At 40.6% G+C, this 20,919-nt stretch overlaps 2 protein-coding genes across 5 annotated transcripts in view; both read right to left on the reverse strand.

Moving 5' to 3' along the window:
* Nucleotides 1–314: 314 nt before the first annotated feature.
* lrguk (leucine-rich repeats and guanylate kinase domain containing) lies at nt 315–14,442 on the reverse strand. 4 transcript variants are annotated; one of them, XM_027291898.1, is made up of 21 exons: nt 14,164–14,442; nt 13,993–14,001; nt 13,660–13,749; nt 13,417–13,498; nt 13,224–13,324; nt 12,858–12,939; nt 12,523–12,647; nt 11,118–11,261; nt 10,358–10,438; nt 10,074–10,160; nt 9,884–9,990; nt 9,113–9,235; nt 8,704–8,800; nt 6,462–6,575; nt 5,848–6,049; nt 4,966–5,082; nt 3,976–4,127; nt 3,629–3,717; nt 3,227–3,295; nt 1,783–1,895; nt 315–1,496 (listed from the first exon to the last, which is right to left on the reverse strand). In XM_027291898.1, the coding sequence occupies exons 1-21, from the start codon at nt 14,281–14,283 to the stop codon at nt 1,282–1,284; spliced, it is 2,319 nt and encodes a 772-aa protein (XP_027147699.1). In that variant the 5' UTR covers nt 14,284–14,442; the 3' UTR covers nt 315–1,281. The 4 variants fall into 4 exon arrangements, with proteins under 4 accessions (XP_027147699.1, XP_027147698.1, XP_027147697.1 ...); XM_027291897.1 differs by having other exon boundaries at nt 9,113–9,232; nt 13,945–14,001; nt 14,164–14,441; XM_027291896.1 differs by having other exon boundaries at nt 13,945–14,001; nt 14,164–14,441.
* A 1,382-nt stretch (nt 14,443–15,824) lies between these two features.
* The window catches only part of exoc4 (exocyst complex component 4), a 103,942-nt gene continuing 98,847 nt past the window's right edge, over nt 15,825–20,919 (reverse strand). The window contains exon 20 of the mRNA XM_027272084.1: nt 15,825–17,953. Coding sequence (XP_027127885.1) covers nt 17,716–17,953 — 238 coding nt within the window. The 3' untranslated portion in view covers nt 15,825–17,715. The remainder of the gene's footprint in view (nt 17,954–20,919) is intronic.

Genomic DNA, 20,919 nt, shown 5'->3' on the forward strand with positions numbered 1-20,919 from the left:
AAAGACAACATGTTGGTCCACGATAAGCTTGAGTAAGGGGTACAGACTGCAGTGTAAGTAGGTTAGACCCCAGGGGCCCTAAAGACACTGTCTGCTTTCAAACTGCTAAAGAATTATGACAGGGTTGCAACATCTGCTGCCTGAGAGGAAGACAGACACTGATGGATGGCCAGGTGTGTTTTGTGTGTGTGCGTGTGTGTGTGCGCGCATGTGTGTGTGTGAAAGCCGTGCTTTCATGTGTACAGCCCAGGAAACAGAATATGCATACTGTATGTGCACGTTCACATGCACCTACAGGCAGACTGGCTGTTAAATAAGCAATGCATACATCTATTACGGACGACAATTTTAATTTACAAAGCATCAAAAATGAACTCTGCAAAATTCATACATATCAACATACGTGCGCACTAACGTGCAGCACACACACAAACTGACAAAAAACACACTAACTTGTTTGCGATGGCTCACTGTTTAATACCTGCCAACAACTTCCATATGTGTTTCCAGATGAATTAATAAACCCCTCAGATAAGATAAAGATTAATGATGTATTTATCATCCAATGACAAGAGCTCCACGCTGCACATAAAAGACCAGTATTTAGATGTCAATGACAAATCCTATTTGATGAGATTACTGAACAGTAGGAAATATATAATGCCACTTCACTGTCAACATTCATAAAACATGACATGTACCACATACTTTGGAAACATGAACTTTTCCAGGATGAGGAGATACCTCTTTTAGTCGTGAATCTGAACATCATAATATGACAAGACAAAAAAACACGACGGTATTTATCATATCTGACACGCTTGTCAATCTGTATGTGAGCCTGAATCATAATATGTCAACACTTAATAGTACCTTCAGGCCTGTAAGTCAGTCATTCCACAAACAGGAAAAATAAAGGAAAATTATACTGTAGTTACCGTATATATAGTCATTACCGCCATCATTTGTCAGCGATACAGTATATAGCAAGTGTAAAAGATCCAGACGTGTTAAGGCACGGTTAACAGATCACAGGAAAAGGCAAGTGCTGACAGTGAAATCTAACCTCAAGTGTTTGGCTCAGGCGTATCATATCACAGTCTGTATCGCTTGTGATATCAACAAACGTGTGGTTTTGTGGTTGACTGTTGACTTTTGCAGCTACAGATGTTTTGATGGCGTTTCTAATTGAACAGGCCAAGCTTATATTTGAAGCTATATGTCTTCTGTTACTGTGAACATTTACAGCTTTGTTAGATGTCACCGTTAAAACCTTAAAAGCTATCCCTCCCTGTCTGCATCTCCCCCTTCTTCAGTCAATGGGTTTTGGCTGGGTCTGGGTGAAGAAGCCTGGGTGGGTACTACAGGGGTCCTGCGCCCAGTGGGGATTGGTGGCAGGATGGTCTTGACGTTGGATCCAGGACGTCTTTCAGAGGAGGGAGACACGGCCACAGGGTGCTGATCTGTGCCTGGATGGGGGGCTTCAGGCGCCTGGCCTGACGCCATGTGGTATGAAATGGGAATATTTTACTTGATACAGTCACAGATATAGAAACACAACGCTTAATTATCTTGTATTGACATTTACTGACAGTAAACTAAACTAAAGAAGAAAGAACACATGTAGAATATAGTCTGAAATAGTGTTAAAATTTAGTGTATAACACATTTTTTAACTTGTCTTGGCCTCTCGCCGCTTGAAAATCTCTCCTTTTCTTTACCTCCTGTGCATAACAACATAAAAGTGGCATAAAGTGCTAAAAAAATAAAGACAATAATAACCTGATTCCAAGGCATGTCCCAGGACAGAGATATCTAGTGGCTCCACTAAGCCAGACAAGGCCCTGGCTGAACTGGGGACAGACAACGCCGAACTAGCCCGAGACTCATCCGTGCTGTATGTGAACGGAGGAAAAGACAAACCACAGAGGGTGATGGGGAAAAAGAGACAGACAAGTAGAGGAAAGGGAGGAATAAGTTCAGTTAGTGAATGTGTGCAGTGAAACAAATACTAGGTGGTTGAAGAGACCAGTGACAAAAGTGAAAAATCATAAAGAAAAGAAGAGACGAGCTCCGGCAAAAAAAATTCAGCTGGAGATATTGCCAGTACTTCGACACCATGGCATGATATCTATACTGTGACGTTAATACATTTGGACATGATTCTTCCTAAATAAACAAACAGATATGTAATTTTGTCATTTAAATAACTGCCATAGACTAGTCCATGATACACATACCATATACTTTAAAACAAACACATGCAAGACCAAACAGTCCTATCAGAGAAATACAAAAGGATCCTCTGTTACAATGTGTGAGATTGACACACACAAGTTAAGACACATCCCTATTACGAGAGGCGAAGACAGCTGTCTGGAATCTTCTATAGAAATACTGAAGGGCTGAGTAATGCTAACAGCACATACTGGGGGCATTTATCGCTCTGACCGCGTTGACAGAACTTGTAGATTTTCAACAAGTTTGGCGAAACTTGCCCACTCATAACATGAACCCAAAGGCAACAAATGAAATTTGACTGAACATGCACTGTATCTCTGCATGTATCTCAAATGTCTTCTACTGAGAAAAAGTAGTGAAATAAATTGATGGTAATTTGTACAGGTGAGAGAAACGCGTGTGTGCCGTTTCATGCACAGCACACACACACACACACATAACCACACATACTATGTCGATGTCTGACTGATTGAATCCATATTTGTGCAGTGAGTGTTTATTGAGCGTTAGTGTACACACGTACACACTCAAAAAGCAGCAAAAGCTATAAAATCAAAATTTATGAGTGAGTGCATTTATGTGTAAGCAAGTGTGTGTGTGGGATGTGTCCCCACGTAGATTGTACCAGTAGAGTGAGCTCTATAAAATTGAACATATGTTGTAAAAGCAAGCCTGGGGAGTGGAGAACACTACCACAAAAGCAGTTTCCTGCTCCTAAATCTTCAGCTCCAGATTGTTTATTTATAAAAAACCACAAGACTTCCTCCAGATTCTGTCACCTCATCTTCAATCTAAACTGTACAGAGTGAAATCTTATACAGCTTTGAAGTATGTATATAAATCTGTTATTCTCATACAGCAGCATCTGGCATTACTTGTGATTGGTACAGTGTGAGCACCTGTTATACTGCTAAGACAAGCAGTATACAAATAAAGTTTATTATTATTATGCGTTGTGTATTTGTGTGTGTGTGTGTATTCTCACCTGCTGTCCTCACTTAAATTGCTACCAGGATCATGATTCTGCAGAGATGTTGACGCTGTTTGAGCAGTCCTGAGGTAAACAAAAATGTGTTAGTTCTTCACCAGTATAAATCATATGGAAATGCAATTTCACATTCAGATTTGGAGTATTTATAACAGGTGACAGGTATATTTTAGGTTAACTGAGAAGAGAGAGACACTACAAAAGCCCCACATTAACAGTTGGATTCAAATAATTTGGGCACCTGCCACTTCACCCTCAAGGTCAAACAATAACCCAAAACAAACCATCAAAATGCAGTTAGGACAAGTGCACCTATTAAACCAATTTGGTCCAAATGAGAGTGCCCACTTGAAATTAAGCATTTGAGTGCAGTGGAGTGTGCGCGACTTATTATGGAACCTTTTGAAGAGCTGGCTGTAGACCCCTGGACTCTTCCCCACAATAGCCTCTCTCACCAGCTGCTCACGCCTCCTGATGGAAACTAGCTCCTGCAGAGGACAGAGATGGAGAGGAGGAGGAGTGGTTTGAAAGAAGTGGGAAGGTGAGAGGAAGGGGAGACAAAAAGGAGAGGGAAGTTGATGAGAAGGGGTGATTGAAGAGAGGAGAGAAGCAGGGAAAAAATGGGGAATAAAAAAGGAAGGAGGAAGGAAAACCTGCATCTTGTTTGAAGATTGGGGATGTCTATTTAACATCATCTTACAGGCCTCATTACTAATAAATCTTTCATCAAGAATCTTTAAACTCACAGCAGGACTTTTCTGAGGGCTGAGCTCGGCCTGGATCTTGGTAAAATAATTTCTGTAAGACGGATCTGAGGGGTCAAGAGCTGCGGCAGACATCACTGTGCCTGATCCTGATCTTGACAGGGGTGAAGATGGCTTTTCCTCTGGCTCATGACCTGAGAGAGAGTGACAGACACTGCATATAAATACTGTTTAATACTGTATAAGAATGTTACAGCATACATACATGCAATACAATATGTAATACACTATGTAGTGCATGACATTTACACATGAAAGGGGCACTCTGACTCACTTTGTCAGACCAAAGAAGAAAGTGAAACCACCCAGTCAGATTTGAATGATTAAAAGTATTCTCTGCACCCGGACCGTGGGGGCGTGTCCGTTGAACATGCTAAAGCCACGCACACTTGTGGGAGTAGTCAAGCAGCAGTTTTGAAGCGAATGAAACGTGTCAGATCAGTTCAGAAAATGTCATGACTAGCTTTGAAACACTCTCTATCTCTCTGCTGGGGGTTAGGGGTATGCTCAGGGTGACCTCAGTGTGTCATTGAGCCACCCTTTAAGGACCGCCCAAAAAATCCTGGACTGAAAACTGGTGAAAAACTGATGGTAAAAAATCGTGACATTAAGTTCCTAGCATCACTGAAAGAACATTTGAATTTTAGACATCTCATAATGCAACCAACAGCATTTTCTCTACGTTAGATTCTTCCTGGTAAATGATTTAAACTTCAAGTGGCGTCACTTGAGTGATTTCAGTAATAAAACAGACTTAACAAAGCGTATCCAGAGTCACAGAGGATACATCTTTACAGGCTGAGTAATATTATATGTCATTAGTAAATTGACTTTGACATGTAAAATGTTTTTTGAATTGTCCCTCTTGAAAAAAATAAAAAATAATGATAAGAGAAAAACTGTGCGTGGTGCGTAGCGCACTGACACTTTAAATCTGCTAATGATGATCTGATCAAACAGACAAATACACACCTGTGGAGGTGAGCTCAGGGGATGCTCTGTTGTTGTTTTCTCCTTCTTCCTGCTCCTCTAACAACAAGTACTCCTTCACCACCTGCCTCAGTGTCTGATAGGCTTCCTCCAAATCATCTACTCAAAGACACACAAGCACAACACACACACACACAGAGTCAGCACTCTGGTTGTGAACAGAGCCAATGCATCTCCCATCAAACAGTAATGAATCAAAGATATGGGAATGATGACCTTAGTGTAATGAGGTGCTAGCTAGCAGTGCATAAAAGTGATGAGGTTCCACACTCCCTGTATGTTCATCTCATTAAGAAAACAGCTAACATGTCTGAGTGCTTTCATGAGGGGATGATAAACACAGCTATTCTGTGGCTACGTGCCCTTAATACATGTGGTAATTGGATTGAAAGTATAGTGTATGGATTTTAGTGGAGTGTGTTAATTTATCTAAGGCTATACCAATGACACTTGCGCTAAGTCAGGGTAAGGCAGGGTATTTTTCGCTCTGTGAGGCACTACAATGACAAAGTGCCTGCAAACAAAGCAATCACAGGGGAGACTTCCAAATTCCTCTCTGACTAACATCATATCCAAAGGTTCAATATGTAGAAAGAAGAAAAATGTCTCCTCTGGGAATCTATTAATTGTTTTCTTAGCTTAGAATTATGAAAATTAATTGAGACTATTTATAATTACACTTTGTAGTACAATTAAACTGTCATTAACTAATAGTAAAATGGATTTAGAGGCCACTAGAGGATATTAAATTACCATTATTGTGCTCTGTAATGCACATTTAAATCAACAAGTACAACATCAAACAAAATTCCATGTCATAATAAAATTCTTCAGTGACAAAGTGCTTTTTTTTTTTTGCTGTACCACAGGGGATAACGTTATCGAAGAATCCCGGTCGTTGCCTGTTGGTATTGGCATATAGCTCTATACGTGACACTGCCATGTCAATCTGTGCTGGGGTATAGAGATCACGTCTTTTTAGGTGGCCCGTGTACCGCTCCACCTGTGTGGGGATGACCAGGATGTATCGAGGCTCAAAGTAGCTGTTCTTCAGACTGAGCACTCCCTGTGAGGATAGACAAACAGTTTTGTGACAACATTCTTATAATGAGGGTTTGATATTCTGTTTATTGCAACACTGAATTGTATCTAAGCTGTTTGATCTGATTCACACTGTGCTGTAGAGACTTTGGAAATGAAAACTGACTATCAAGCTACTGACTACCCCAAACATCCAGTAAAAGCAATTTAACATGAATCAACACTGGCTTATCCTGAATCATGAACATATTATTTATTAGCTTTTATTCCAATAAATCACACTAGTGCAGAGAAAGAAGCTCCCTGTCCCATGGGTTTAAAACAAAACATCACTATGTGTGATATGTACTGGTAGATCTGCAGTCTACTGGCTTGACTGTCCTCATATGACATTAGCCTGCTGGATGTACTCTCAGACAAGATTTTTCCATACGAACCTCTAGCTCCATATGCACACAGCAGGCGAGTCCTTCTCTGGCTACATCCTCTATGGCGTCTCTGGTCAGGCCATACCTGTGACCACCGTACTGCACTGTCTGGATGAACTTACCCTAAAAGGAAATTTCCAATTATGAGGGGAAAGAATGAGAGAGCATTTTAGTGCACAACTTTATTGCCCCACTAATCATCAGAATACCAGTTATGAGCAGCATTTATCTTCTAAAGTGGACATAATACTTGCATTGCATACACAACCCCGGCATGTTCTGTCAAGATTAACAACCTGAAGTCATTTGCCCACCTGTGGACTGAACTTTTGACCTGGTGGTCAGTGTGAAAAATCTCTCTCTTTGTTGCTTCTCACACATGACCCCTGACATTTTTGTCTGCAGGCTTTTAGGGCTGTTTTATTTAAACAGCATTATTTATAACTCTCAACAAGCTTATGGCCAAATCCAGTACTGCTCAGTTAAAGTAATTCTTGTTCTTTGGATTGTGGTAGCAAAAGAGAATCCAAGTATATAAATAAAACTGAAATGATTTGTTGTGATTCCAAAGAAACTGTTTTACTTGCATAAATTATTACTGTATTTTAGGAGCTATTTGTTTTTAGCAGCTGTTTGTCGAAATGAATTGGAATTTAAATTCAAAGCAATTAGAGAGCACAGGCTTTGTAACATCAAGACTGAAACTGGCCTGTCAATTAAATGGCCACATGTGGAGCCAGCAGCAGTAAACAGTGAGAACAAGAAACTGATAGTCTCGACCTTCTGCCTTTTTAGAACAGCATACAGCATGAAGACCTACATGATATGATTATAATAACATAAAATAAAACAAAACCCATGAGTCACTACATGTTTAATTTAGTAAGATATGTCTCCTGAAGTCAAACAGGAATATAAGCTCCCTTTAACATTTTTCATGTCCCTGAACCTTCGAAAATAGGTCACTGACAAGCATTCAACCACTCAATTACAAACATCATACTCGTCCTTCCATACTACCGGAGTCAGGCGAGGATGTTATTCAGACAAAATTGCACATCAGGTGTTCCTTGTGTTTACCACACAGTGAGGAGTATAATAAGTGCCAGGGGCTGCTGATTAGGGTTAATTTTGTATAAGAACAGCCACAAGAAGTGGGTTCAAGAGGTTATGATTGCATAGTTACCGAAAAGCACCTCTAAGGGAGAAAGAAGTGAAGAGGAAGAGGGCACACTGACACAGCGAAAGGCGGGAACATACAGTACAGAGTAAGAAAAGGAGGGCAGGACTGCTGTTAAAAAGTAGCTGGCAGCAGAAGAATGGAGATTGGAAATATCAAGTAGAGCGAGAAATGGACTGTAAAGTTAACCTGATCCACTTTCTCTTGAGACAAAAGGCATACATTCCAGCATCAAAGCCCTTGCTGTTTAAATCACTACATAACCAAGACCTCTATCCATCAACCCGCAGCATTCTTACATAACGGGCAGCTTGACTCGAGGGACGAGATGGAAAACAAATGTGTCTAAGCCCTCTGACCTCAGCACCTATTTTTTCTGACTCCAGCAAAACTAAGTCCATTCATTTGATGATTTTGTTATCTTCAAAGCATATGAGCACATTGATATTGTAATAAATGAGATCCAGTTGTTGTTTATTAACACAAACCTGATCATGCTAATAAAATCAGAGCCCGACACTTGCCGACCCTCTGGTGTATTTTATGCTATTCTTGCCGATGTCTGCATACTGATGATATTAAAACACATTAGCTCTCTGTGTCCTTGTCAGTTGTCTCAGAATAATAATCATCACTTGCACAGGAAGTGTTGTGAGGAGACGCTGTGATAAGTCATCCTTAAGTAAAATCTAATTAATACAACCATTACACCTTATCAAAAAAGTTCAATTTAACTAAGTGTATCTTTGTGAAATGAAATATCAGCCAGTAAAAGTAAAATCTCTTCATCCAAGTAAAACTAATTATCTCGGCGACTCAGCTTATTATTGCCGATGAGTGAATTCAATCTGAAACTTGCTCAAGGTGTTATGTGAATCAAGGGCGCTAAGAAAAGATCCAGTGTATATTTAATTAACTGAATATGAATCTGTTTACACAATCTATGAACTGAGTGCATATATTATATACATTAATTTTGTGCTCAGAGCTCAATATGATCTTGAAACATGTACTTTGCTCCCATGTAGTCACGACAAGGGTCCAAAAAAGCTTAATGGGAAGCTTACTCACCATGTGAATCATGTTCTGAAAATCTTCCTCACTGACATAATGGTAATCAATTCCATTCTCCTCTCCAAAGTATGGCCCCCTTGTGGTGTGACAGGTTCTGTGGAAACATACAGGCACACGCACACATGGTACAGTAGAGGAAAATGTCAGACTGGAGAGTTCATGTAACATATTCAGCTATGTAATTTATGAGATCTAAGTATGTGAAAAATCTCAGACCTACAACCACTAGAGAGGAACAGTCAGGGGGCTATGAACTGGGATAAGACCCCTGGGTTTCTAGAATGTTTCAGACACTAAGCGAGAGCCAGGTATATAACATTACCTTCAGATATAGGTTTGACTTGCATACTGCTGCATTGCATGTTGAAAGAGTTATCGAAAGACTGATATGTGATTTGAGACTGACCCATAGGCAAAATATTGGCTGAAATCCTGACACAGTCTGTGGGCCAGCTCTCTCTTTCCGCAGCCTTGAGGACCAGTCAGAACCAGCATAGGGTAGGGAGAGTCTGCACTGGGCAAAGTACTGCTTGGAGACAGACACACACACACACATACACATACACACACAGGGTTTCTGATAAACCTTACAGGTACGTTCCCGCTAAAAAACATGACAAGCAAGACTTAAGTTTATTAAACCTTGAAGCTAGAGCACAAACTTCTTCAGTCGTGAAAAAGCCGCTCCTACAGTCAATATAGACGGGAGCCTTGTGGGCAATATGGATGTGCTCTTTCTAGGAAGCACAGAGGAGAATGGTAAATTGACTGTAGCTGCAGCATTTTATTTGCTGATGATGGATGTTTTCAAAAATGTGCTGATGCATGAACTCATTTTCTTCTTTTAGAGAGTAGATAATATGAGCAACACAGAAACACTGCAGATAAAATACTGCATGTTCGAAAACGACTTTCTTAATAGTTGATTTTGCAAGATTCATATGATGATGACTAATGACAACACATTTGACTGGAAAGTTTCACATTCAGAGTACACTCCCTAACCAGCGTTTCAGTGCTTCCTGTCACCATCTGTTAACATTTTCCCTTAATACTGAAAATTATATTTAATGTAAAATGAACCCAATCCACTGGGTTATTAACATTTAGGAACAGATGACCATTAAGAAGTTATTTAACAATTAATAAATAAATAATATTGTGTATTTGCACCAACCTGTCATAGAGCACCTGGGGCTGCATCAGTTGATACACCAAGTGGGTCATGTGATCCCTTGCTGCCATCACATCCAAAGGAGGGTCATACTTATTTACTGATGACACCTGGGAAGTGTCACATACTGAAATTAATGCCACACTCATGTAATAGAACATAAAACTGATAAGTGTAAAATGTTTATTTGTACCTTTTCTTCAGCAGTGACTTTCTCCTGGTCCAGTACCGTTAGATGTTGGAGGAGGAAAATCACTGCCAATCTGTAATCAGGTTGCTCCTAGCAATTATAATCACATGGCATGTATTAGAAAAACATAATAATGAATCTTCAATCACAGACTTTTTCCGTGTTGTCAAACTGAATATAGAAAACAGAGCTGCCTAGGTAAGACATGCAGGAAAGTGGACCTCTATGATACAAATTAACTAAGTGTTCTCAGAGTAGAACGTATGGTCAGGTAAGGGTTGGATTACCTGTACAGGGTTTCCCAGCACGTTGATGTCCCTCAGCAGGAAAAGATCATGGATGTGTTTGTACTCCTGAATTTCGCTAATCTGAAACAAAACCACAAAATCTTACTGTGAAATCCCTGCGTAATGATTTATGTGTAGTTATCAGAAGTTAGAACACTGAGCAGGAAAGACAATTTCTTGTTTGTCTGTGTCTGTGTCATCTATTGTGTCAAACTAGAATTTAGTTGAGTGTCCTCATATTAAAGACTGCTCATCATTTTGTGGACGGATGTGTTTGTACTCCTGAATTTCGCTAATCTGAAACAAAACCACAAAATCTTACTGTGAAATCCCTGCGTAATGATTTATGTGTAGTTATCAAAGTTAGAACACTGAGCAGGAAAGACAATTTCCTGTTTGTCTGTGTCATCTATTTTGTGGACATTTTAAAATCTGTTAAAACACCTGGACCAGGACTTCCAACCTAGCCGCTCTACAGAAATGCATGGCAGGGAGACCTAAAATGGTGACAGGTTTTAATCCTAACAACACTGAACTACCTTCTGACGCATTGTGACAATATATACAAAGAGAAATTACAGTACTATATATTACCATATGGTACAGTACGTTTGTTTATTCTCAGGGTAGGCTACTCAGTCAATTTCTGGTGCAATACTACATTCATTTTTGAGTTTTAATCTCAGAATTGATCTTAACTGCATGCAAAATGTAGGTACATATTTGTGGTGTTAACTAATTCTTTCTCACATATCAATACCAGGTTTTTCTCCAGATTGATGGAGCCAAGCAGGTGGAGATTCTGGAGGCCAGAAAGACTCTTGATGCTGTTCAGAGACAAGTCAAGAACCTGCAGACTCTTCAGATTCTCCAACCCCTCAATCCTCTCCAGCTGGTTCCCCCTCTGGACACAGACAGGGAAGAGGACATATTTAAAGAGGCGACTACGTGATATTCATGAATATGTCTGCATACATAAGTGGCTTCCAACCCACAGTTCCACTTCACATACAGTAAATGATTCCTACTAATAAATATTAAGGACATGCCATGGTCGCTCTGCAGGCTGTCTGAACCTCCTTTCCCCTCAGTACTGAGTTGAGTGGCAGGTCTGCCTCTTTTTGCTAAATCTTGACAGGTGAGGACTGACAGCCAAACAGCTGGCAAGGTGCAAGCGCAGCACGCTAACCAACTACAGAACCAGACCTGGGCACTCCTCCCTTGTCAGGCTCCCCAGCCTGGTCCTCATTCCAATCCACCAACTAAAGTTGTTATCTAGCAGTCTGGCCACACCTCACCCTGCTCTTGCCAAGCATGTTGCCTGGCAGAGGGCTGCTGTCAGTGGGGGTGGGTGACTGCGCTGGTCCCCTGAAGCTCTGGGTCGGTGCTGTGATGGGCTGTGAAACAGGCTGGTTGACAGGGCTGTGCTGTTTAGGGAGGCGGCACGTGAGGAAGAAGGGTCAGAGATGGGATTAGATGGATGCTGGATGGACAAGGTGTGAGTGTGTGTATGTGTGTGCTGAACTTGGTCCAGGCTCACTCAAACACCAGCAGCTGGTCCCAAAGTAAAACTAGACAGGGGCAGACACAGCCAGACCGATGGCTGCTGACAATGAGGAAACACTGATAAAGCACGGAACGCGCGTGTGTGCACACGTACACACACACACAAGCAGAAAGAGAGAGAGAGGGAGAGAGAGAGAGAGAGAGAGAGAGAGAGAGAGAGAGAGAGAGAGAGAAAAGGCCTGCTGTTGGACCATATGGTGATTCTCGAACAGGGGGCCAAGGTTTTACTGAATATAAAAATGCAGCCAAAAACAAAGATATAAAGTGAAAGACAGAGGAGAGAAAATAGAGAGACAAACTGAAATAGGTAAAAATTTAGCATACATGAGGTAAAATACACCCACAGAGAAAGAACTCAGAAATAACTCCTGCTGTGTGTGTGTGTGTGTGTGTAGATACTAGACAACACATGGAGAGAAACAACCTCCTGTGAAGCAATGCCATGCATGGAAATGTTGCCAAGCAATGTCAAAGAAAGACAAATGACATGTCTGCTTAAAAATTCATGTTTGCAAGCATGTGCTTTAATGTACAAATGTCTGTGTGTGTGTGAATGTGTATGCTGTGTAACATATTTCTTCTAATACAGTGGTACCTACAAGGCAGAGGTGTGTGAGGGGAAGACTCCCCAGGCCGCTGATCTTCGAGATCTTGTTGTGTGCCAGGCTGAGATTGCTGAGATTGCAACACTGCTCAAGACCACTGATCTCAGTGAAACTGTTGTCTGAGAGTGGACATGTTAGGAATAATACACACAGGGAAAATGCAGTTGAATATAATATGTATTTTCATATATATTACCATATATATGTATAGAGAGAAGCTATGAGGTGTGACTGACTGTGACAGAGAAAGAGGCAAATACAAATAAAAGAAATGTGTGTGTGAACTCTCACACATGCAGATGAATGCAAACGTCTCTCTGTAAGGATACATCCCAGATCCATTTTACTCAGAGATGAATAGGCCGACAAATCTTCCATTTTTGTCATACGGTTATGGGAGAAATTGACTTCCTGAAAAAGAAAAGCAGCACAATATTAACCAAAAGCCATGAAAGTCTTCAGTACATCTCACTGAAGAAATGATTTGCCGAAATCCATAGAGCGTAGGAGAGAATTTTCAATCCACTACAGTTCACTGTCATTCAAGGGCAGTTAATGCCTTGTAAGCATATTCAAATTGACTACAGATGGGCTATGGAAATCCAGGCCTATCTTGAGGGAGTAGTACAAGAGAGAGAAGCCCAAGCCAACAATCAAACGTGGTCTTATCCTGTCAGTTCAAGGTCCTGCGTTACCTTTAGATTCTTGGGTGGCTGGAATCCAAAGAAGTTGGAGATTTCATTGTGAGAAGCGTCCAGGATGGCGAGGTACGGCATGTGGCTCACACATGATAAATCTAGCGGTCGGAGAGAGACACTGATTAGTAAACTATCCAAAAGTGTGTTGTTATACCTTAAATGAATCTAATACTAATAATATTAAAGTCACCTTTAATTTTGTTGTGTGGCAACTCCAGCTTTTGAATGTGGACATAAGTGGATAAAACAGAGACGTCGCTGAGATTGTGACTCTAGAGTAGAGAAAAACACAACGAGATACATCAGCGTAACAACATGACACAGCAACCGGAGGGTAAACTGATTTGTCAGGGGATGCTTTGTCTTGACAAATCAAAACGAAAGGCCACATAATATCATTTAAAAAAATGCTGTCTGTGTGTAAGTGTCTTACAGGGAGAGACAAGTGTTGCAGCCCAGTACCGACGCGCCGTAGGTTGGACCCACAGCTAGACACCATCTCAGCAGTTAAAAAACCATCCTTCTGCAAACATAAAAAAATAGTATTTTATTAGATTAGTGAAGATAGCAGTGAAGTGTTAGGGACAATACAAGTACAGGATTTGCACATATTCATGCAGCACACACACACATTATCTTACAAAGGATGCACAATAGTCTAACAATGTTATGCACAATAGTCTAACTATCTCAAATTGAAAATAATAAAGCATTTGACCTTGATGTTGTGTTGTTTTACTTCCCCAGTTCTCTTGCGCAAGGTTACCTGCTTCACCTGTTGCACAACGGAACAAATGTGGAGGTTTTATTCCAACTCACTCTCGCTTTAATTGTTTAATTATCATTATGACTTGCATTTTCGTCATGATGGAAACAAAAACAAAAATGAAAAGTTTGTTTCTAAGAAGTATGAAGACAGCACATCACTCCTCCTTACCTCCATCTCTCCGCTGTCTTCTAGCTCGTCGTAGCCGGGAGCCTCAGCGTCATTTCGGGACCCTTGGGGGCGGGAGCTAAGCGACGGTGGAGCAAAGTGTTGACTCGTTGTTTCCGTCATTGTTTCAGGATGAAAACTACAGACTGACAAGTTGTGAAAAAAAGTGCCCGCTGTGTGTTTAAACACAAGTCTAAATCCATGCTCCGGCTAGCTAGAGAGTTAGCAGTCCACACATGAAGCGTACACTGTCGTCGCTAGGCAACGCTAAGTGAGAGGTGAAAGGAATTCTGGGTGATGTTGTTTTCTTTCCCCCCAAAAGGGAAAATGCCACTTTTTGTCTTTGTTTACAGTATTTAAGGAGAAGGGAACATTTAAAGCTGTGGAAAGTGAGTTTTTATGTCCTGATCACTCCCTGTTACTTTTATTTACTGTACAGGTCATATCTACTTTTACTGCAACTGTTCTTGAATTATGCTTTTTATCCTACAGGTTATTTTCTTATTTGTTTCATTGTTGTAGTTTTATGTTTTTTACTTTTCTTTTAATTTCTAGTTTTTCATGCAACTGCTCTGTTGTCTATTTCTGTTTTTACTCTGTTCTGTGAAGCACTTTGGACTTACAATTCAGTATGAAAGGTGCTATATAAATAAATAAAGTTGAAAACAAATCTAATACCTGACATAGCTTTACTTACAGTACAGGGGGTGAGACAATAAAGAGAAAATTGAAAAGATAGATAACAAGAGCCTAGCTTTCACCACTTACCTGCCATGCATCCTTAAAAGCAACACAATGCACATAATCTAGGTGTATTCATCACTTATATTAGTTATTTACTAAATGAAACTTGTAAGATTTGACCAATTTATTATTAAATTCATTATATTGAATGGACCAAAGTATGGAGGGTGGACTGGTAGCTGCAGAGGTGCCAGATCACCTGCTGTGCACTGCTGAGGTGCCGCTCTGTGTGGCTGCCCATCACTCCACCATCTTTCTCCACATTTGCATGTCTATGAGCCCTTCGTGTGTGTGTGTGTGTGATTGTATTTCAGGTAAAAATGCATGTGAAAAAAAAAACCTAAGTAAAAAAAGAATATCCTCTCAAGGTATCAATAAAGTATCTATTCTTTCTATTCCATTCAATTCAGGAGTGACACATAGATGTAAAATGTATTGTATAATAATCAGATTCCAATGCTGTCTTTTAAGTCCCAGCTACTGAGTCGCCCCTTTTGTTCAGGACTCCATGACAGGAGACACTACAGTAACACTGTCAGACTTTACGATTATCACACTGCCTAAGAGTCCAACAGATATGGATTTATGTCAACAGCACGGGTCTTCAGGTGGTATGTTGTCTGTGTTTATTTTTCTGATTCCTACGTGCTGCACTTCATGCTTCAAACAATGTCACACCACACATCACACCTGTCAGGTAAAGTACATGCTTTAGTGTTAGTTTTGGATCCGTCTCATATGATACAAGGTGGGAACATCCCGGGTGCATGAAAACAGTGATGGACTGTGCTGTCATGTGTGGAAGAGGTGTTACTGTGCACATGGAGTCTTGTCAGCTGCACTTCCCCCCCTGATGGAAAACATCACAGTTGTGTATTCACACAAGGAAAAACACCGTATAAAATACACAAAAACAGATGGGAATTTGAGGAAATTTATTTCAGTCTATTAGTGTATGCAATGACAAATCATGTGCTTGATTTAGAGTAGCTTTAGAGCATTTGCTGGAACAATTAAGAGAGTTTAAACTTGTTCAAGTCTTACATTTAGAATTCAATACATTCTTACGTGAAGCAGAAATCGAGCAGACGTGCAAAATAAAGATCCATTGCAAAGAAAAAGAAACATAAAATGGAAAAGCAGATGAGCAAAGTTTGGCCTACGGGTAAAAAGTGAAAATTTATTACATTTGAATATTTCATTCATGAATAAAAATCATGGACAGCAGGAGTGGGTGAGGTGTATGAAGTATGCCCAATATATAAACCTTCTTGACTTTTATGGGTTATATGTGCACACTGGGGTAACAGTATCTGTGTGAAACGACACAGTCTCTTAACATTGTATTGAAGTTTCCCATGTATAACATTACAAAAGTAGTTTTGAAGTGAACAGCTGAATGAGCAGATTTTAGACTTAAACACCAAGTGTACGTTTCAGAGTGGTAGGCGAACCCCTCAGCAGCTCCATGGTTGTTTTCCCATCGATCCCAGCCTATGTGTCATTATGATGGATTGCTCTGTGGGCTTCAGGGAGACCAGCACAGAGCCCGCTGTATTGACAAGGCTCCCCATTCCCCTCTCCTCCTCTTGTTAAGTACTTCTCTCCCAAGTTAATGAACTAAAAACACGGAGGGTTGCAGGGAGGGGAATGATTTGTGATCGTCTCTCGAGTTTATTTGTTCAGTTCACTTTAAAAGACTTGAGCACATGCAGTGAGGACGACAAAGTAAAGACTCAACATTGCATAATTTCTGTTTGTAGAGCTATGGCTGATGAAATGTATTCACAAACATACTACTTAGCACAAAAAGTGCAAGTCATTCCACTGTGGTGTGCTGGACTTGAAATATAAGGTTCGAAACAAACCTTGGTTAACAGGAGGATGAAACTGAATTCAGCAAAAATATCTTCATTACCAAGTCTCTTTTGTCCAATTTGTAAAAAAAAAAACCCCAACAACTCACAACTTTTCCCAATAGCCACACAAGTTTACGGTACAAACTATGAGAAAAAACGACAGATAAACAGATTTTTAACAGCCACGGATATGATACAATTCTCAGCTAGGGAACTCTTTGGGGACTACCCCAAATTGGCAGCAGGCGGAAGATGTGGCCTCATTCAGACAGTCTAATCTGGCATCTGTTATTGCAGACAGAATCAGTGGGCCCATGAGGCTGCCAGGAGAGGAGAGATAGAGGTGTAATTGAGAGCAGCAGTTTAGATCTAATAGGAAAATGAGATGAGATAGGGCCTAAGTTTGGGTGAGTGTCCAAGACAATCGCCTTTTATCTGGAGCTGGAGTCATAGTGAGCAGGTGACTGTTGCAGTCGGAGCACTTGTGCTGCGTTTGTTGTCTCTTTTAAAACTTGTAAATTGACAATATAAGTTACCTTATAACATAGATACATGAGGATATAGACTAGCAAAGTCGGTTGGTTGTCACCTTGCCTCCCAATTAGACTCATGTTGAATACACTGAGATATATATATGTATAATCTACATGCCCAGACTTGAACGAAAGTATATGTGTCAACCCCTTGACTACAATGAGTTTCATCACATCAGGCAAGATGAAATAGAGAAGACAAACTCTCCATCAACAGATCTCACACACATTATGATTCAGGTCTAGAGCGAGTCTCTATTTCAGTGTTTTCTAACCCAGTTCTTAAATATCTCTTGTACTGCAAGTTTACTATGGAACAGATGACCTATTTATTTCCTGCACATGTTCCTGCTAGACAGATCTGAGGGATTTGAAACAAAAATGTGTCGGACATATTGGTGTTTGGGAAACATTACACATTACACTGTGGTGATCTTCTTGTCTTTGGTGGCCTGTTTGATGGCCGCCTGCTCACAGATGATCTCCTTCAGCCTCTGCAGTCGGATGTTTTGGGTGCTCAGGTCTCCTACACCTGTCTGGCTGCGATGGAGTAAGGACAGGGCATTAATGTACTCCAGCTCCGTGTAGCGAACGCCCTGGTCCACCACTAGGTTCAGTAGCTCGTCTGCAGTGTTGTACAGCATCTCGTAGTACTGCCTGATTGGAGAGAAGTGAGTAATGAAGTGAGAAGGGGAAAATAATGAGAAGTCATGGAAATGAGAAAGAAACAGAGTAAAGAAAATGACAGAAAATGGAGAGAAAGCAAGGGAGAGAAAAGGAAAAAAAGTTAGTAACACTTTATATTTCTCTATTTTGCATTTCTCGAGCGCAGAATCAAATGAAGCAACAACAATAACAACAAAGGGTCAAACACAAAAGCTAAACTAACTGCTGTTCCTGTAAAGCCCAGTTTCTTTAAAAAGGTCTTTAAGGACCTCACACTGCTGCCACCGGGAGCTGAAGGCAGAGGGAAAACATTCACTGGCTATAAAGTACTGAGACCGTTCTAATGAAACACCGTTGACAGAGCCAAAAGAGGAAGGAGGTGTGTGTAGAACTAATAGCGTTTTAACCAGAGCCTAATGCCACAATGGGCCATTTGAAAAAGACCATGAAGAACATACCGATAAAAACTACCAACTGGTGACTAAAATATCAGACAAAAAAGTTTAATGTGGCAAACAGAAGTGAGGAGAAACTGTGAGTGTGTGTGTGTGTGAGCACAGGGATGTAATACTCATTAGAGCCAATTAACAGCAGAGGAGCCAATATTTGTCCATAAATATGTATTCTAGCAGGAAGGTAGCTTGTCATAAACACAGTTTACACATTACTGCGCAGAAAGCACTGCTGGAGGTTAGGTGATGCACAGGAGAGCATTGGGATGCAGGGCGGACAATTTTTCTTTGGGGGTAAAACAGGTCAAATATCTTGAAGGATGTGTGCGTGTGTGAGGGGGATTGTGTCGGCAAGAGAACTATGCACTTAAAACACACACACACACACACACACACACACACACACACACACACACACACACACACACACACACACACACACACACAGGAACAGTAAAATACAGGCACGCACTAGAATATATTTCACCGCTATCTGCCCCCTGGCTATAGGACAAATCCTATTCTCTAAAGATACATGAAATGTTACCCTTCCATACAGTGGTTGTAGATACAGTCAGAACAAGAGGACAAGAGGTGAGCTGCATATACACCGTACTATATCATGTTCTTTATGTTCAAAATGAGAACATTTCTGCTGATTTTTGAATGCACGCTGTTCACTTATTAGATTTTTCAACATTTTTCCTACTGTACTCAGCAACTAATACGTTTTCCATTAATTTCTGTGCGGCATGAAAATCAATAAGGCGGCTCTTGAGACTTTTGTGTGATTCATCACAGTGAAGATCAAGTCGTTTTTGTGAATATTACATTGTTGTTGGGAGGCAATTCTGTTAACTGCTCTTCAGATGGAAATGGATGTAAACTAAAGTGGCAGGAACAGTTCAACAATGGAAAGCCACCAGTGTTATACTTCTTCCCTTCACTTTGGTTTTAACATTGAAGATGTTCAGACGGAGGACATGCTGCTACACCTCATGGTGTTTAGGGCTCCCCGTGAAACAAGAGTATCAATATTCTAATGAGCTTGTCTCTGTGTGACACTGAATATCCTCTAAAATAGTTTTAACTTTCAGGCAAAAGAAGCTTTCTTCATTGGAATATATTGCACACCTTGGCCAAGGGCACATGCCAGTCACTCAACAGAGGCAGCTCCTGCTGCTTTGTGAGTGCAGCCGTTCAATGAAGAGAGATAATTGTAGGGCTGATATTGTTAGGCTGAAGAAAGGGCTTGGCGGCGTTGCGTTTGGGAAAAAGAAATGTTGGGTCCAACCTGTTTCCTAATCTTTGTGTGACAGCAGAGAAGTAGATTTATAATTATGGACATCAAAAGAGAAAGAGATTTGAGCGCTCTATTGTGCCAGAAGATGAAAGTAAATGGATTCAAATCTTTAGTGATTTCTGATAGGGCAACAGTAAAAAAGACACTTTGATGAGAAAAGATATTTTTATCTCATCCGTTGAGCTCCTTCACCCATCCAAGACCCATTCCCTTCTTGAGATCATTTTCGATGCTAACGAGGCGTTAATAAGCATTCTGTTTTAAGGTGTTTTATGTGCTGTCATTTTGGAGATTCACCAGTAGAACCAGATGAGGTGTGCAATGAATGAGATGGAGATGGAGAGATACAAGGAGAGGGGGAAAAGAGTGATGGCTGAAGAGATGAGTGAGGAACAGAGGTGCATAATTTCAGTTTTTTTGGCCTTCTCCTTACAAGCAATGCCCTTGGCCATCGAAGCATTTGCATTCTGTCTTGCTCTCATTTTCTCTCCAAGGTCTTGTTCAGTTTTCCATCTCTGAGCTCATTTTATGAAAAAGTTTGTCAATATTAATGAGGGTCACACTGGTTCACTCCTTAACCAGGGGCAAGACAGAAGAGATAGGGGGAAAAAAAACCACATATGGTATTATCTGATAATAAAATGTGCTTTGTGCTTTTGTCTCGTTTATGTCTCAATCTTAGCACCGCTGAAAATGTTTTGTATCCATTTGTACCTGTGGAGTTTGTGTTTAAGTGTTGACACATTTACTTCACAGCAGCAAAACACCAGCTCAAAAGCATTACCATTTCATTCTAGACTCCCGGTGAATCACCTTCAGGCTTGAGGCAAATCACCTCGTTATATGATCTAATGAGAGAGACATGTATAACCAAAAAGAAAACTTGGTCTGTTGAGAGGAGCGGCGTTGAACAGAAGGCTTCCCCTCTTTCAAATATCCATCCTCAGCTCTCAACAGGAAATAGATAAGCAGAGTAACGTAACTTGTTTTTGAATAGAGCAAAACACAGGACAAACTGCACCTGAGTGATTCATTCTAACTCACCGGCATAATTATCTGTGCAGTTCGCTGTGCTATGATATGATTGGAGAGTGCCTCTTGCTTCTGTGATAGAGTTCCAATCTGTCCAAAGTGCATTCGCTTGTCACCCAGAGTGAGGATGTTACTGTATGTATAACTAGTGACTTCAAACCTAAGAAAGT

Source organism: Larimichthys crocea, chromosome XX (genome assembly GCF_000972845.2).
Source record: "Larimichthys crocea isolate SSNF chromosome XX, L_crocea_2.0, whole genome shotgun sequence".
Lineage (NCBI taxonomy): Eukaryota > Metazoa > Chordata > Actinopteri > Sciaenidae > Larimichthys > Larimichthys crocea.

Bases quoted from the DNA above. Each gene is read 5' to 3' on its own strand.
- lrguk (XM_027291896.1), bottom strand. From the start codon at position 14,283: ATGACGGAAACAACGAGTCAACACTTTGCTCCACCGTCGCTTAGCTCC. The intron at 10,439-11,117 runs GTATTGATATGT...GTTTTGTTTCAG, and splicing joins TCAATCTGGAGAAAAACCTG to ATTAGCGAAATTCAGGAGTA. The intron at 6,576-8,703 runs GTGAGTAAGCTT...ATTTCCTTTTAG, and splicing joins TTCAGAACATGATTCACATG to GGTAAGTTCATCCAGACAGT.